This window comes from Corvus moneduloides, chromosome 4, assembly GCF_009650955.1.
Source record: "Corvus moneduloides isolate bCorMon1 chromosome 4, bCorMon1.pri, whole genome shotgun sequence".
NCBI lineage: Eukaryota > Metazoa > Chordata > Aves > Passeriformes > Corvidae > Corvus > Corvus moneduloides.
The window spans coordinates 62669054-62685752 of NC_045479.1; the positions used below are offsets into that span (position 1 = coordinate 62669054).

The following is a 16699-nucleotide window of genomic DNA, read 5'->3' on the forward strand; positions in this document are numbered from 1 at the left end:
TATGGGAAATTCTAAGTTCCTTTGTTTTTAAAAAGAAATTAAATCACACTATATTTTTGATTAGTAAAAGGTAAGTGATAGAGTTCTTTCTTCTTCTACATAATTGTGACTAATTTTAGCATGCCATTATATAAAAATCATAATGTAGTAATACTGAGGAGGCATGCACAATGATTTCTATAGCACAAAGCATAGGCTTATGTGTGGTGCATTGTATATGAATTTTCATACTGTAGTTCCCTTTAAGAGTTTTCCATAATAATCTATGTATTTTGCTAACAGCCTTTAGGATATTTTTCAGCTGTCACCACACAAGTTCATAAGTATATTATGAATACCAGTCTCCTGACACTGACTGGAGCTAGTTTGTTGTTTCTGTGGAGCTACACTTTGGTAATACAAGTCAGATCAGATCACTGATCATTGATCTACAGGCTTCCACAAATGCCCACAAATGTATTTTTGGCTTGTGTATCATTACATGAGTTATTTCAGACCTTGGTAGCACTACAGCAGTAGTAAGATGTAATTCATCACTGGGTAGATGTCTCAGTGTTTATTAAGAAAGTTGTCATATAGGCCAGACTGGGCTTTGTCCTGGTGAATACTTCACCATTATAGGTCTCCACACTGAATCAGATCTAGCTTTTGGCACTTCTTAGGATAAAATGGATTCCCTGTCTCTTAATTTGTGTCTAGGAAGTGCTAGAAAGATAAATTTAACTAAGTAACCATCTGTCATCTGGTTAAAATTAGCTGAGATGAATCTCACTCCAGCTCTAGGTATGCAGAAAAAAATCCCTGAGACCAGATTCCACTGCTCTCATGTCACCATAGGATGGTTCAGGTTTGAGCAGAACTTAGGAGGTCCAACCTCCTCTCCAAGGCAGGGTCACCTAGGAGGTCAGACAAGATTATTCAGATCTTAATTCTATCTCATCTTGAAAATCTTGAATTAAATATTGTAGGTATGTAAAGAAGTATAAATACAAAACTTGTGCTTCTCATTGACTAGTTCTAAGTTTGTCTATTTAATGTAGTTTACAGGAGTCTGAGACCCAGCTGTTGCAGGAAGCCAAACTCCTGAGTGCAGAACTGGAACAATGTGAACTGGAAAAAGCAGAACAGTTCCCCGATGAAGCTTCCAGCGAAGCTTCCCAAATAAGGCAACAACTTCTTAGCTGCCGAAGTGAATACAATGTTGTTAAAGGAAGAGTGTATGAAAATCGGTTGAAGGTGGAATGGTAGGTGAAAGTGCTGCTAATTTCATCATAGCTAATCTAGAAAGATGATAACATGGAATAAAATTCGATCTCCTTTACATTTTACACGGCCACATTTCTTGATGGCTGTTGTTAAATGAATTGCCACAAACTTTCCCCAGTAACAGCAACATGGCAGCGATGAATAAATTTACCATGGTGAGAGATTTGTAGATAGTTTTAAATTTAGAACATGGTATGGTGTCCTTTAAAATGCTGTTTAAAGTTTACTACATTGCATGAATAATATTTAGGGAGGCAAAATTAACATGAACAATTCTAGTCTAGGACACCTTCAATACCAGTGTTTAAAGTGTCTCAGAGACCTGTTGGCTTGGATTTTATGGAACAATATCATAAATAGACCCAGTGCTATTTTTAACATCAATAGCACAGTACATTCAAGTTTTTCTGTTCAGGTATTCAAAGGGGAAGAAATACTTGTATCTTCTAATGTCAGAAAAATTATAAATTTGCTGTGAGAGGAGTGAAATCTTAACATTTCTTTGTAAGGACAACAGTCCAGAATTAGCTTGGTATTGTATACATTTCAATTATCTTCATATTTTATAGCAAAATTACAAGCAGAAGTATTGCATTTGTAAAAAAATATGTACCTAGGCAGATGAAATCAGATTTTTATTTTGTGGGGGGCTTTCTATTTTTACCCATCTTCAATCCAGCTGTAGTGTCATTGGTGTGTGTATGATACAAACACGCAATGTCAGCATCTCAGCAGTTAAGATTATTATTCTGCAAGGAAATCAGGAACACTGTACACATTGCATGGAACAGATTTTTCTGGCAATTCTTTCTTGATTTTTTTCTGTTTTTTTAGAGCCAAGTGTTTGCTCTAAGAGAAAAAGAAACTTGAGAATGAAGCAAATTGGGAGTGGGAAAGAAACATGGAAAGCATCTGGAAAAAATTATTTGCTATGAGATAACTAAGAAACATGAAATTTCCTGAAATAATTATTAAATACAGAATTTATTGCAATTTCCAAGAAGTCCAGAAATGAGGTCTTCAAAAGTATTATGCTTTTTAACTGTTTGCCCTCATATCTTATGAGCATTTTTTACTGGTTTTGCATCAATTTTCAAAAAAATTATATGTTTAGGGAATATTTTCCCATTCTCTATTTTCTACCTCTAGTCAAAAGTAGAATTCTATTCTATACAAAGTGCAGTGTAGGTATTATTTCAATTACCCTTGAACATTTACTGGATTAATCTTTATATACCAACTGAATGTCTTGAAGATTAAAAATCCACTTTTTGGGTCAGTCATGCTGTAAAAAATGTTCCTTCACTGTAGTAAGAAACTTATGTCTTATGTATTGCCTGGGATCAAACCCAGCTGTACAGTCTGACAGGAGGTGCATTATCTAATGGACACCAAAAGTGCAGCCCCAACCACTCGTGATGTGGGGATTTCATGAGCCAAATACAGTCCTCTGTGTTTGGGAATCCTCAGTTGACCCCTGTTCCTTTGAACTTCTCCCATCTCCTCCAGAACAAACTTCTGACATTGCAACATGCTGGGCGATGAGTTCCACAGATTAACTATGTAAGAACTGCCACCTCCTTGCTTTTCTTAACCCGACTCCTACAGTTTCATTTAGTGCCCTGTAGTTCTTGTATTGGATGAGACAATGAACATCTGATCCTGTCCTCATTTTCACTGTTGCAGAATTGTTTGATAGATCTCTTTTGTACAACCCCTTCCCCTTTAATCTGTTGATTTTTCAAACTTGGGAGCTACAGATTATTTAATTGTTCCTTGTTTGGAATCTGTTTCATGCCTGATGGTAGTATTGGGTCTTATGCATGTTGCGGGTGTGAAGTGAGAAGGATGTACCTTGGTTATGTGAGGATTTGCTTACTGGGAGAGAAATTCCAGAAATATTCAAGAAACTATACTGATTTTGAGTTGGGCTAGTGTAGAATGAACAGGATTAGCACAATATGTCTGAGGAATGGTTGAGTGAATGTAGTGGAGAAATGAGAAATGGACTGTGAAGAAAACCAGATAATGGGTATGAATACGTTTGTAATGAAGGGATGAGTTTGGTGCCTGTGAAAGACAGTGAAAATTAATGTCCAGAATAGGTGAGTAGCAGGTGATCTAATAGTCACACTGATATAAAATGAAGATCTATATGCTTGTGGTTTTATCCAAAGAATAAAGCAACATTTTCTGAAGTATCTGTGTGCATGGACAATGTCACAGACAGAGGGGAGGGAAGCTGCATGGAAGGATATTAGCAGTTTGCTGTTAGGTCGCTGCTTGGTTTCCTTCGTTTCTCAGGATAAAAAGTCATGGTCCAACCTCTCTTGGCCCTTGATCTCTCTGGAACAGAGTTTTCCTTGTTGTCCAACTGTGTTAATACAGTCCCAGCTGTACTTGGCACTTACAAGTGAATTTTGCCTTGGGAATTATGACTAATGGCTGTTCAGTCTGAAAACAAACATGTTGTTTATTTACCTTTGCATGTATAGCAGGCAGGGAACACGGAGGGGGAAAGGTTTTGAAGGGATTATCTGTGTCTCTTATCTACGGCTTTATCCTTTTTTTAGAATGTCTACTCAGACCTACTGCTCAGCTGTAAGTGAGAAATCTAATCTTCTTTCCCTGGTTCTGCAGATCTCTGTTCCCCTGTTTCTGTAAACCTTTCTTTCTCTGAAGCATTCCTCTTATCTCTGATACCTTTGTTTCCTGCTTTAATTCACTTTCTCTGATAGCTAAGAGTACTTAGCACCTTTTTTGCACTCAGATTCAAATCTGACAACAATGACATTTCTCTCTTGTGGAGTCATACAGATATGCCGTAACTTTAGCAAACGTGTCAAGGTCCCTTACTATTCCATACTCTTCTATCCCTATTTCATTTCTTATTTGCTTGCCTCTGTAAACAATTTTTACCAGACCTTTTTTAACAGCTGAAGGCGATATTTCACCTTCTGTTTTAATTCTTTATTGTTCCAGTGAATAGTCAACATTCCCAGAATAAATTTAAATTGCTTTCAGCATTGTAGTATCATCAGAGTTTCAGGAATGTTGTGACTTTTTTCGTAGTTTGAATAGGTACATGAGGTATTCGGAAGCCTCTCTGACACACTTCAGCTGTCAGGGAAGTCACCCTGAGGGTGACTGCATGGATGGGGTGTGTTCCCACTGTAGATATGTGCCTCCTCATCCAGTTTGTGCCCTGTTCTGCCATATGGATGTACTGGGCTCACTGCTGGTGTGTCTGCCTGAGAGCTCAGCACACAGGGAGAACAAGGGTCGGAAGGATTTACTGAGCTTATCAAGCTTGGGCCACTATCCCAAAGTCAGAGCTGACTCTGGGAGTATTCTTCCTGTCAATAACTACTTGGCAAGGGTAATAAAGTAAAAGGAAAAACAGTCATCTCCACTCAGTTCTGCTAAAATTGCATTCAGAGCCATGAAATGTCTTCATATAATTGATAAGAAGCCCCAGTAAGTAAGAATATAGAGCAAAAAAGCAAATTAGCAGAACAAGAAGGAAAGAATCGGTGATCAGCAAGGATTTGTTCTGGCTTGAGAAGACATTTCATTTTAATGTTCATGTGAGGCTTGGAGTTCTGGTTTAGGAGACAATAGAAAGAAGAGCTGCTTTTCTTTATTACACAATGATATCAACAGTAGTTTATTGTTGAGAAATAATAAATATTAAATCTAAATCTATCATCTAAACAATTAATTTAAAATAAAGCAATTAATTTGTACTAAATTTATCTATAACAAGAGTTTGTGAGATTAAAGGTCCTTGATGCTTGAAAACAATTTTGTTTGAAAGCCTAGGTCCAATCTCCAGCTCTCACGATGATTTGTGCAGGTAACAAAATGGCTCATCACTGAAGTACTCTGTGCAACTGCATGGAAGTCAGGACTGCAAAACTGACTTTGTCCTTGTAGGAGCATTGCAAATAAGGAAAACTATTTCAATACTTGTAATTATTTCTGTATTAGTCACTCAAAAATTAAAAAGTGAAAGTTTAAGCTTTTGTCCATAGCTTCTCTCATAAAGAATTACACGCCATAAGTAAAATAAATATAGTCACAGCTGAAATTGTTATCAGCTGGTCTTGTGACTGCATTCTCTGGTACCTACAAACTAATTACAGCTCAGAGCCTTACAGGAAGCTCATGCTGGCAGCTTGTCAGCTGTGATAACTTCTACCTGTGGTCACTAGTTTTTAGTTGTGAGGTGCCAAACACCTTCTATGGTTTTCCAAGCAATCCCAGCTGTGAGACAGAGTAGCTGAAGGAGTTCACTTTCTTGCCTGATGGGACTTTGAATGATAATAGCGTTGTGGTTATTTCGTGAGCTGAGGAAGTGAAGTGGACCTCTGTTGACCGCTGCCACTGCATTTCTTAATCTCTCTGTCTTAATTTTTTTATTTCTGTGTCAGCTTGCAGCTGTAAATGTCTCTCAGGGAAAAATCTGGAATGTATTTTTTATTAATGGCCCAGTTTTCCAACTGCCTTTTTTTAACTCATTACATCTGCATCTATGACAACTTTTCATGTACAATGCTGTTATTAGGCTTCATGAAAACAAGAAGTGCAATGTTAGAAACATCTGCACACATTAATGCTTAAACTTAAGAGGTTCATCTTCTTTCCATTGTGTGTGTTCTTAGAGGTATAATAATGATAATAATAAAATCCACGATGTTGAAAAATACATCCATCAGGGAAGAGCTGTAAAATAATGGGAAATTTAAATGCCTAATGCCAGTTGCAGCTGTTTCGTTTGTTGTTGTGATTCATGTCTAAGTAAAACAGTCATGGGGTCGTTATCCATATAACACAGATTAAAAGATTCAAATGCTAAACTGAAAGACCAAAATTTCTCTGCTTATCTTTCATTATGCTTCTGTGTTCATCTATTAAATCAGAGACTAAACTTAAATTCTTTGAAGAATCTAATTTGATTTCAAAATGTGTGTTAATAATCCTGCCACCCCTTTAGAGTCCACAGAGAGATGTAGGTTATCTTTGACTGGTAATTTATATCATCCTAAAACAGTCACCTGGGATGTCAGATGACCTGCCCTTTGGGGTCCCAGTTTTTATCCCTGACAGTAAGGAAGCCCAGGGTGTTAGCTTAGGGCTGCCTGTCTGACTTCTGGGTATGCGCAACTGGATCAAACTCATTGCTCAAAAGAGAGAGATTTAACTTCTTTCTTTTTACCCATTTTTTCTTTTCACACTTCCACTGGTTTTTGTGTGGAAGCAGTTGGTCAGCTGGCTATTTAGCTAGCTTGGTCCTTGCAGTTCACTGTTGCCTTTGTTTATGTCACAGAAAATGAGGTGTTCAATTCATTTTGCTTTTGCTGGATGGAGAAGTCTTTGTTGTGAAACTGGAATGGTTCCACAGGAATCTGTCCTCATGAGTGAGGAATGTGACAAAATGAAAACAGTGTCAACTTTGCTCTCCTTCCTCATCTTTGGTATTGCTCTTTTGATCATCCAGCGTGAGATGAAAGAGGGCACAGCATGGACTAACCACAAGCCATGTAGTACCTCTTTAATCATTTTGCACAGGACTGATTTAATAATATTTTGTAGCAGTCAAACAGTTACAGGTATTTGTGCAAAGTAGATGTCCATTATCCTTAGTGTGATTATGCCAGTCCCAAGGAATTCAACTTGGAGTACTGCCAAATGGGTTTGGAATATGATTTTGGAAATTTTTTTTAATCAATTTTATCAATTGATAAAATTGATTTAAAAAATTATCAAAAATTATCAATTTTGGTGGACGTTTGATTTAAATTCAACTTTTTTCTTTAAAAGATTTTGTTTTGCAAACTCGTTCACTCTGTGAGTGTTCAAACACTGGCATTCAAATTAGTTTTTTGATTTTACTAGTCCCTGTAGAGGCATACTTGTACTCTGCCCATACAAATCTCATGCATGCTGTATATCAACAGCATCTACTCTGCATCTATTTTCTCTTTGCTCTTCATCTGAGCCAGAGCTTCTTATTCATGGGATAGATTTTGTTTTGATTTGTTTTGTTTTGTTTATATTGCAATGCCACCAACCCAGTTCTCTTTTTTAAAAATTATTTCCTTTCCTTAACTGGAAATATGTTGCCTAAGACTTCCAGGTATAAGCTTCACTCCTTTTGTTGGAGGATTCAAATGTAAGAAGGAGTTTATTGAGAGGGTGGGGGTGATGGAGTAGGGGAGAGAACCTTAAATCAGCACTGCTAAAGGGTTGAGCATAAGGTCCTAGGGATGGTCCTCCATGAGGTCGGCTGCTGGGAGACTGATCTCTCTTCCCATGACCACACACTTTCTGAAACCTGAACCACCATCACCGTGCAAAATCTTACACTGCTGCTGGAAGGTTTCAGGAGAAAAAAAAAGAAATAACAATCAGCTGCCTCTTTTCTGTATCAGCCACATTATGAGGTAACTATATTAGCTGCTTTGGGTGGGTGGGGCTGCCTAGGAGTCCCTTGCCACTGTCTACAGCTCCAAGTGACACAACTGTTTTATGGAAGTTTGTCCCCTTCTCTTAATGTTTCCCTAATTTAGAGAGTTATTTATTCTACCAGACTGCCTTGGATCTCAACAAAACTTGACCAGCACATACTCCCACTGGAGTTATAAAAACAAATTTAAGCACTGAAGTTAGTTCTTTGCTATACCTGGGACAGAGGATTTGTCTGTTCCACCTATTTCTTAGCAGCAATCTTTACTTCTTTATAGACTGAGACTCTGAAATGTCATTGTAGGTACCAATTACATTGCAGGAACCTGCCTCCTTGTTCCCAGTGAATAGCAGAGTGACTCAGTTCAGTTCAGTTTGGCTGTGATGGCATACAGACTGCTGTAGCCCATTTACCTACTATAACTGTAGACCTGTCCTGTGCATGCACTGGGGATGTACAGATGTACCTTCAGTAGGGATAATCTTTTGTATTTGGCAGTATTTACCTACCTGCTACCAAGAAGCTCCCTACTGTAAATCCAACAAGCTTGTTGGTATAACTCCCTTTTTTTAATCATTCCTTCATCCTTCTCAGGGCAGTGTAACTAAACATCCACAAGATCTAAGAGCTTTCCTATTTTTTCCTTTCCTCCTTCTTCACTTCTTTAGCATCTGTCCCTATTGTTGCCTGAAATTAAATTGCAATTTAGTTTTGGATATAGGTTAAGATCACTGTGGCTATTCAATTTAGTTTTCTACCATACTCCTTTGACTTAGCCTATAACCGCTGCCACTTTTCAGGAATTTTTTTTCACAGGATCCAGTCCAGATGTGAGGAGCTTCACTTATGGTTGTCTGAAGAGTAAATGTGTATGTGAAAACATTCATAGGAAGAAGGTTTCTCATAGCAACTGCACTTTCTTTGATATGTGATGTTTTTGTGGCTATTTATTACCCAACTCCTCTTTCCTTTTGCCACATTTCTATGTCAACATTGTGTTTTGAAGTTGGGAGGAACTGTGGGTATAGGGTGCCACTAGTAAAAGGCAAGGTTGAGTGAGGAATGAATGCACCCCTGCAGGTGGTCAGACTAAGAAAAATCAGGTTTAGATGTTTAGATGTGTGCACTGTAGAAAAAGATGTGTGCACCTCCATACATGCACTCAGTCCTTCAGGACCCCTTCAGCTACCAGTCAGCAAACTTCCTTTAAATCTGAGCACCTTTCATGATAATTCACTGTGTGTTTTAGTCTAACACAGGATAGGCTTTCATACTTTCTTACCATTTACTATATTACAGTAATGGTTATTATATTACTAATACATTTAGTTCTGCTTTGATTTTTACTGTAGTTTGCGAGAAGAAAAAAAGCTTCTGGAAAATGAATATGAAAGAATGTTAAAAGAAAAGGTAAGTACAAAACATGAGAAAAGCAATGTTTTATGTTATGTCATCTAACATATAAAAACATCACTGAAAATGTTTTCACAGGATGTATTTTTAGAGTTTATTTAAAATAGGATACATAGAAAAATAGATTTTAAAAGAAGCAGATTTTATAGGCTATATTATATCATTCTGTTTTGATAACTCTAGGGCAAGCAATAAATAACTGATTCAGAAAAGATCTGGATTTTTTTGTTTACTCAAGAAAATATTTACTATATTCAGCAAATGGATACTCCATGTAAAGATAGCTGCAGGTTTTTGGTTCTAAAATGTGAACATGAAAAATACCTTTGCAGTCATAAATCCTGAGGAATATATGTGGCTTTGTTGGAAATAACATTCTGATAGTATTGATAGAAGAAACACACATCTGGTAAAAAAAATACATTTCATATCTTGTCACTAAAAATGTTATCATCACTCAATGTTAGTGAGTCTGTGTTGTCAGAAGCCTGCAAAATGTAAAAGGGAAAATACAATTAATCTGGACTTTTACTTGATTTTTAAAGAAAGACGATAGAATTAAACAGTTGAAAGAAAATTGTGATGAGCTCAGCAAAGAAGTAATCCAGAGGAAAGCAGAAATTGATTCGATAAAAGAAGCTGTTTCATCCAAGGAAAAGCTGATATTAACAGATGAGGAAGAAATGGAAAAGCTTCAGGAGACGCAGACTTATTTAAAAGTAACACAAAATTAATTGTGCCTATATATCTGTGAGTGCATGTGTGTGTATAGGGGTACATGTTTTGTCCAAAAGAGCAGTGAATCTTCTTGATGTTGTTTGTCATTCCAAATTCATTATGTCATTACATTAAATATCAGACCATTTTTCAATAGGCATGAAACATGCTGCTGTGCCATATCCTTATTACTCCTTTAGGAAAAAATAATAGTCATGGTTTTGATTAAAAAGTGGTTTCTATAAAGACATCTTAGCTATGTTGTGTCATTGTAGGCTGCTCAGATTACAGTTTGTACAGATTTATGCTGGGAATTAAAAACATACTTGGGTCTACTTCTTTCCATTATATAAATAGCATTGTAAGATGTATTAATAATATTCAAGCATAATTTCTATCTTGAAGACACACTAAAACTGTAAATATCGATGTTTACTTTCAAAAGTAGCAGCTACACTTCTCTGGGACAAACTCAAGTAATTCAAAAACGTATTTCCTACCGATTTTCACAGCAGTTCTAAGTGAATATTACTGCTATGATAACTCATCAGATTTTGAGGCTATTAATCAAACCTTTCTGTTTTATCACTAGGCTGAGCTAGTTAGAATCCTTGGTGTTCCAAAGCAACTTGCAAAAGAAACTGAGAAGTTGAATCAGAAAAAAATGTATGTTTTTAATAAATAATTCTATATACATTAATATGTATATGTATGACTTCTTCTCATCCCTTGGTTATAAAAAAGATTGAGGATAGTTGTTGATTAAAGTTAGGATCAACATTTAAACTAACACTTCCACAGCTGCCAGTGTGGCCTGAGCTACAAACCCCTTCTCCCTTGGTCCTTCTGTACCTGCTGTTGAGTCACAGGTGCTTTGCTGTAAGGTCCTGACATGAATTGCAGTCTCTAACACTTGATCAGGGGAAATGTAAGCCAGCAGACAGCCTTTTCTTTCTCTCTCCTGTGAAGCTGGGGTTCTTTTCCTCTGAAGCATGGCATGTGCTGTTTTCTGTAAGTGTAAAATCAAATTAGCACTGTGCAGTTTCAGCCGCATCACTCACAGATCCCAGCAATCCAGTTGCCATCCAGATGAATGATGGGGTTTGTACCATTTGTGCACAGGGTTACACTGAAGTTTTTGTATCTCCTGCTTCCAATCCCTATTTGTAATACAGAAACTGTTCAACTGCGTTAAATTTCTCAGGTTTAAAACTTGTATGATGGTTTTCTTCTACATTTTCCTCACTACTCTGCTTAATGCAACTCTGCCATCATAAATCTAAGTTTGCCCTATTGTGTTACAGAGAAGCAATTTCTAAAACCTACATTGTGCAGGTGGCTATTAATGAAATATTTAAATGAGTCTTTATATTTGTGTCACATTGCAGAATAGACTAACCAGATTTCCCAGTCTCAGGAAGAATATTTAGAGGTGTCACACCCATGTACCTAGTAATGTTGACAGAAATCAGCTTACTAGAACTCTTTTTAATACTTCCATGGTGCTAAGCTGTCAGTTAACCCTATGGCTAGCTGCAATTTTATTTTTGGACTATACTGGAATTTGAAGGTTTTCACTGTCTGCTTTTAAACATATATTGTTGTGAAATTATTTTGTGTGTCCACAGAAACTGGCAACTTACATTTTGTCTTTTAAATATGCATGTGGAAAAGTTAACCCTTACTGCTTTGTTAAAATATATCCACAGCGATGCAGAGAAGAAGAATGAAGCCCTAAATGACCAAATAGAAGAATTGAATAGAACCCTGAAAGCCACTGAAAGAAGGATTGAAGAGATTTTGCAAGAAAGAGAAGATGTAATGAAGGAATTGGATGAGAGACAAACTTTGACAGCAAACAATAAACGAGAATGCATGACTTTGACAAAATTACTAGAAATGAGCACAGAGAAGGAATTAGCTGTCCTATCAGACAGGTTAGAGACATGAGCCACATGGAAAGAGTGAATGATTCTCTGTTCTCAAAAGTCCATTTCTTTTTTCTGTTTTATTGCTTCTATTTTCAAGCTTTATGCTGCAACCAGTGAAAATCAGAAATGATCAGGCTTGGTACTGACTTCAGAAATGTTTACATAAAAATTTGGAATCTGGAATCTAGAATCTGGCTTGAAGAAGAACATGAAAAAGCATAAGCATTTGATTAAATGCTGTGAGATTTTGCTCTTAAAGTGAAATATTTTAGAGGGTTTCTCTCTTTAGTGCACATAGTTTCTTTCCTGCGTAACCCACTGAAAGCAGATTGAAGAAGAAAAAATATGTCAGTATTTTCATTTTCAAATGAGGATCATAGATATCTGTGCTCACGTACTCCTGAATTTCAGTGGGGATTGGTTAATCATCTCTTTAACAGTCCCTTCAATTATGATTTTATATTTACTTGGTAAAGTAAAATAAACTGTTAGTTTGAAGGCAAGCATCAAATAATTCCTCCTTTGCAGAGGGGGATGTATAGTTGTAATTCTGGCCATATGCTCAGCAACAATGCTTTTGCCTTTCAAGCTTTGTATTAAAGGCCCATGGCATCTTATTTGGAAATGTTCTATCAGACTAAAAAATATGTTTTCTTCTTCCTATATGTATTAGTTTCCCTGGAATTTTTAACACATTTAGAACAGACTGTGAGACCTCACCGACATAATTAGGGTCTTATAATTGATTATAGTTATAAAAATGCAACTTTTTTGTGTGATTTTTGTCAGTAGTTTACGAGTTTGTCTCGCTGCTGAGCCATAGTGATGAGGTATGCAAAACCCATTAAAATAGTAGTGCCTGTTTACATATATGTCTTGATTAGGTTACCTGTTTCTAAAATTCTGTATCTATCTATATAGACAAATTCTGGAAAATAATTTAAATAAATGTATCTTGGAGAACAAAAAGCAACAAGATATTCTCAGTCACCATCAAACACAGAAAGATAGAGAATTGAAACATTTAAAAAAGTTGGAGTTACAACTGAAAGGGATTTGTGATTCCTTGGAACGAGATAAGGCAAAGCATAAAAGACTCAAATCAGAGGTCTGTATGAATGCATTGATCATAAAGATTGTAAATGTTCTTGTAAGAAATACTTCTATGAAATCTCTTGACAGTCCTAATAGGGGAAAGGGGGGAAGACTGCTGTTTCACCTTCCTCATTTTCCTCTTGCTTTAGTATTTTACCCATTCCTCTTTCAATAATGCTTTACTCTTTTCTGTTTTACTTAGTCTTTTGACTATAGTAGTTTAAAGGGAAGTATCATTCTGCTTGTGTATTCAAAGCATCTTCTTTCTTTTCTGCTTCCAATTCTTTCTTAAAAATTTACTTTGTCTACAAATGTTTTATATTTTCTTCCTCTCACCACTAGTTCTTCCATTCTCTCTTTCTTATATATATTTTCTCCTGTACTTGCTCCGTGTTTAGTCTAGATTCTGAGTCATATAAAATTAATCTTGTTTAGTCAGGTGAATATTTTTTCACAGAACTTGTTGTTTCCTACCTTGACACTGTCCTTGAAATTTTTCTTGGTCCTTCTGAGCAATTCAGGGCAGAAAAGAGTCTTACATAATTTCAAAGTTTTAAAAAATAACTATATGTACCAAAATTCATATATACTTAGCTTTGCTATTTAAACAACTCCAAATATTACTTGGTAATATTTAATATTATTAAACAATTTTTTTTGTCTCCCTTGAAATTCCTTTTCAATTCATGTGCGTATTACCTAGTAATATAAGCTCACCTGGGAGGTGGGAGGAAAGCTCTCTAACTACACAACAGAGATTTGGATTGAATTTCCTGAAATAATGATTAAAGAGCTGACTCATATTCCAGACTTTGATCTTAAAGCTTAAAGAGTTTCTGTTCAGTATGAGCTAAGAGAATCTGGGAGATGGTATTTTTTTCTTGTGCTCCCATTGAGGAGATGTTTCTGGATGAAGAACCACAATTGTTCAAAAACATGTAAAGCTAAAATCAAATGCCGTAACTCACCAACAGCTGTGGTTAGAGTCCACAGTCTGGGGTGAGATCCAAACCCTTCTCAGCCCAATTCCTTCACCCTGTGGAAGGACAAGACCTTGTATGTGTCTTACAAATAGTATCATCATGAGGAGTAGGGGAAAGGGAATGCCACGGGATACAGAAGTGGCATTCTAATCAGGATTTTACTCCAGCAGCTGCAGGATACTGCTCTAATGCAAACAGGCCACAGCAACAGAGTTGTTTTAGCCCATCCTCCCATGCTCAGTGTTTTCTCTGATTCCTTTCCGGGCTCTGTTAGAAGAGCAGATGTGAAATCACTGCTCCTATGCAGCGTGGTGAATTCAAGTGCAGCACTGCAGTAAGGCAGAGTCAAGTGGCAAACTTGATTCTGCTTGGCTTTTGCTATATTGGGACAATTTTAATTTGTAAGACTTGGGAGCACACCTAGCAAAAGTTAAAAAACAGTATTTTAAGTAGATAAAATTTCTTTAACTACTTAAACCCCCAGATTTACATTTATTCATTGTGATTCAAAGTGGAAAAATCACAAGAATTAATTGTTTGTATAAATATGTGATTGCAGAAGCAGCAGTACATCAGTGTGGTTCCCCAAATTTCTTCTTTTGAATCATATGCTAAGTGCAGAATGACTGACTTGTAGAATAAGGAAATTACAGGAACACTTCCTTCAAATGTGTTTTTCCTGTTAGTAAGTTGTGAAAGGTCAGCTATTGCTAAATGCCGACATTGTGTGTGAAAGAGAACTGCTGCTCCTCTCCATGTGGGCCTTCTCCATGGGCAGGCCAACACAGAGACAGCCAAAAGTGCCTAAGTTGAGCCCTGTCTTACATGAACAAAAGTCCTTAATGGATTAAAGATGTTTATATGAGCTTTTTGCTTTTACACCGGAAAAGTGGTAACTAATATATGCTCCACATAAAAGCTATTTTTGCTCCCACCACAAGAGCAAAAGTCACTTTCTTAGGACAAGCTTTACTGATCTTTTAGTAAACCTAAGTCAAATCAGAGCTGGGAGCTGCAACCAAAGTAACTCCACACTTTGACATTTACTGTGTCTCTTGTTCCCCTTTCCCTTCATGCAAATGAACAGCATTTAATTTTACAATATTATCACAGAAGTGAAAATCACAACTGCAAAACATTTATTTCTCAGTATTGATTTATAGTGTTTTGAACTCTAACATCTGATTGAGATCTGAGCAAGATATCACAGGGTTGGGTGTATTATCTTTGAATATCTTCCAGGTGTTGTTAAATGTAATTTTTCCCCACCCATATGAATTACAGATTAGAACTAGAATCATTTGGATTGGAAGGGACTTTTAAAGGTCATTTTATCCAAACCCCTGCTATAGGCAGGGATACCTTAATCTAGATCAGGTTAGTCACACCTCTGTCCAACCTGGCCTTAAATGTTTGCAGCAATGGGGCATCAACCACCTCTCTGGGCAACTTGTGCCAGTGTTTCACTACCCTTGTTGAAGAAAATTCTTCCTTATATCTAATCGTCCCTCTTTTTGTAAAAAATTAATTCCCCTTGTCCTATCACAGCAGATCCTGCTAAAATGTTTGTCCCCATCAATTACAGAGAGGCAACATACGCCTGCATAATTAGCCTAATGCATTTATTTCTTATTTGCTTATAGCCATAAAGAATTTTTAAGTGAAGTTAGTCACAGTGAGACCAAAACAACTTTTTGTCTTAGAAATTATATCATGTAAGTAGTTGTAGTGAGATTGATCAGATATGTTTTAATAGGTATTTCTTCACATAATTAATGTTAAAATCTGATTGAATAAATGAATTTTCCCATAATGAAAAATAATACATAAATGTTTGTGTTGTTAGATTTGGCTTTCTAGAGCCTAATGAAAATCCTACTGTAGTGGCAAAAAGAAAAAAATGTGATATCCATTCTATGTAGATGCGAACTATTTTTTTTCTTTTAGTAAGATCAAAATTTCACTCTGAAAATCCTCTGTGAATTTAGAAGGTGACAGTTTCATATACTCTCTTTGTGATTATTGGTTTTTTAATGACAGTTTAGTTGCTGAAAACCATAACCCTTCTAAATTTGTGAAGTTTAGTGTTCCTAGTTCTTGAAAGAAAAATTTTAGAAACTCCAATAAGTGGCAGAGGAACTCAATGAAGCATTCTTGTGCTAGCTATTACAATAGGAAAGGAAATTAATTTCTTAATTTGAGTAGCTACTTCTAATAGAGTATCTGCAGTTTACATTTTCCTCATTTTTTGTTTGCATCACTCTGTGCTTGGTTTATTTTTGTAGGCAGAAATTAACTCAAAAAAAAATGCAGTATTATTAGAAAGACGACAAGAACTGCAGAAGGAAATTGAAACGATCAAGAGAGGTTTAGCTGAACAGGTGCTGAGTCCTGCTTTTTCATATTTTTTCATTTTAACAGTTGGTTTTCTATCATGAGAATAAAGGAAAAAAGGAAAGGGTGTTTCTAGCTGCAGCTTTCTGGTGAGAAAATGCGGTAGTATTTGCTCAATTTTAAAGAACAGTCGTCTTTCATTTTAAAAAATATTTTTTGGTGTTACTGGCCATATACTAGAAGGTAGAAAGCAAATCTACTTTCTAGTTTAAGTCTTTATGAATGTTGTTAATGACACTGCAGCTAGAAATATGTTGTTATATATTTCCTTTGGATATGGAACCGTGTCTTGTTGCAACAACAAAAATTCAGCATTTGTACATTATGATTTTTCATCTTCACAGTTCTGTCATTTGTGGATGTCTGTCTGTACTCAGGACAGCCATATGGACTGTGGAAATGCAGATATCTGCATTACGAGAGCATTAGTA

General features: G+C 36.3%; 2 protein-coding genes across 5 annotated transcripts in view; one reads left to right on the top strand and one right to left on the bottom strand.

The window, feature by feature from the left end:
- CCDC146 (coiled-coil domain containing 146) overlaps positions 1-16699 on the top strand; it is a 69612-nt gene that overhangs the window by 35991 nt on the left and 16922 nt on the right. Inside the window, exons 4-10 of one of the 3 annotated variants that reach the window (XM_032107802.1) lie at positions 1041-1244; positions 9088-9145; positions 9694-9867; positions 10458-10531; positions 11575-11802; positions 12718-12904; positions 16160-16255. In XM_032107802.1, coding sequence (XP_031963693.1) covers positions 1041-1244; positions 9088-9145; positions 9694-9867; positions 10458-10531; positions 11575-11802; positions 12718-12904; positions 16160-16255 — 1021 coding nt within the window. The remainder of the gene's footprint in view (positions 1-1040; positions 1245-9087; positions 9146-9693; positions 9868-10457; positions 10532-11574; positions 11803-12717; positions 12905-16159; positions 16256-16699) is intronic. The other 2 variants (XM_032107803.1, XM_032107804.1) reach the window with 2 other exon arrangements.
- The window catches only part of GSAP (gamma-secretase activating protein), a 69802-nt gene continuing 62389 nt past the window's right edge, over positions 9287-16699 (bottom strand). Inside the window, exons 31-32 of one of the 2 annotated variants that reach the window (XR_004239990.1) lie at positions 10718-10874; positions 9287-9636 (exon numbers count right to left, since the gene is read on the bottom strand). Coding sequence is in view for 1 of the 2 variants with exons in the window: in XM_032107807.1 (XP_031963698.1) it covers positions 10783-10874 (92 nt within the window). In the remaining variant the exon portion in view is untranslated. Of the gene's footprint in view, positions 9637-9901; positions 10875-16699 lie in introns of those variants that run through there. The other variant, XM_032107807.1, reaches the window with a different exon arrangement.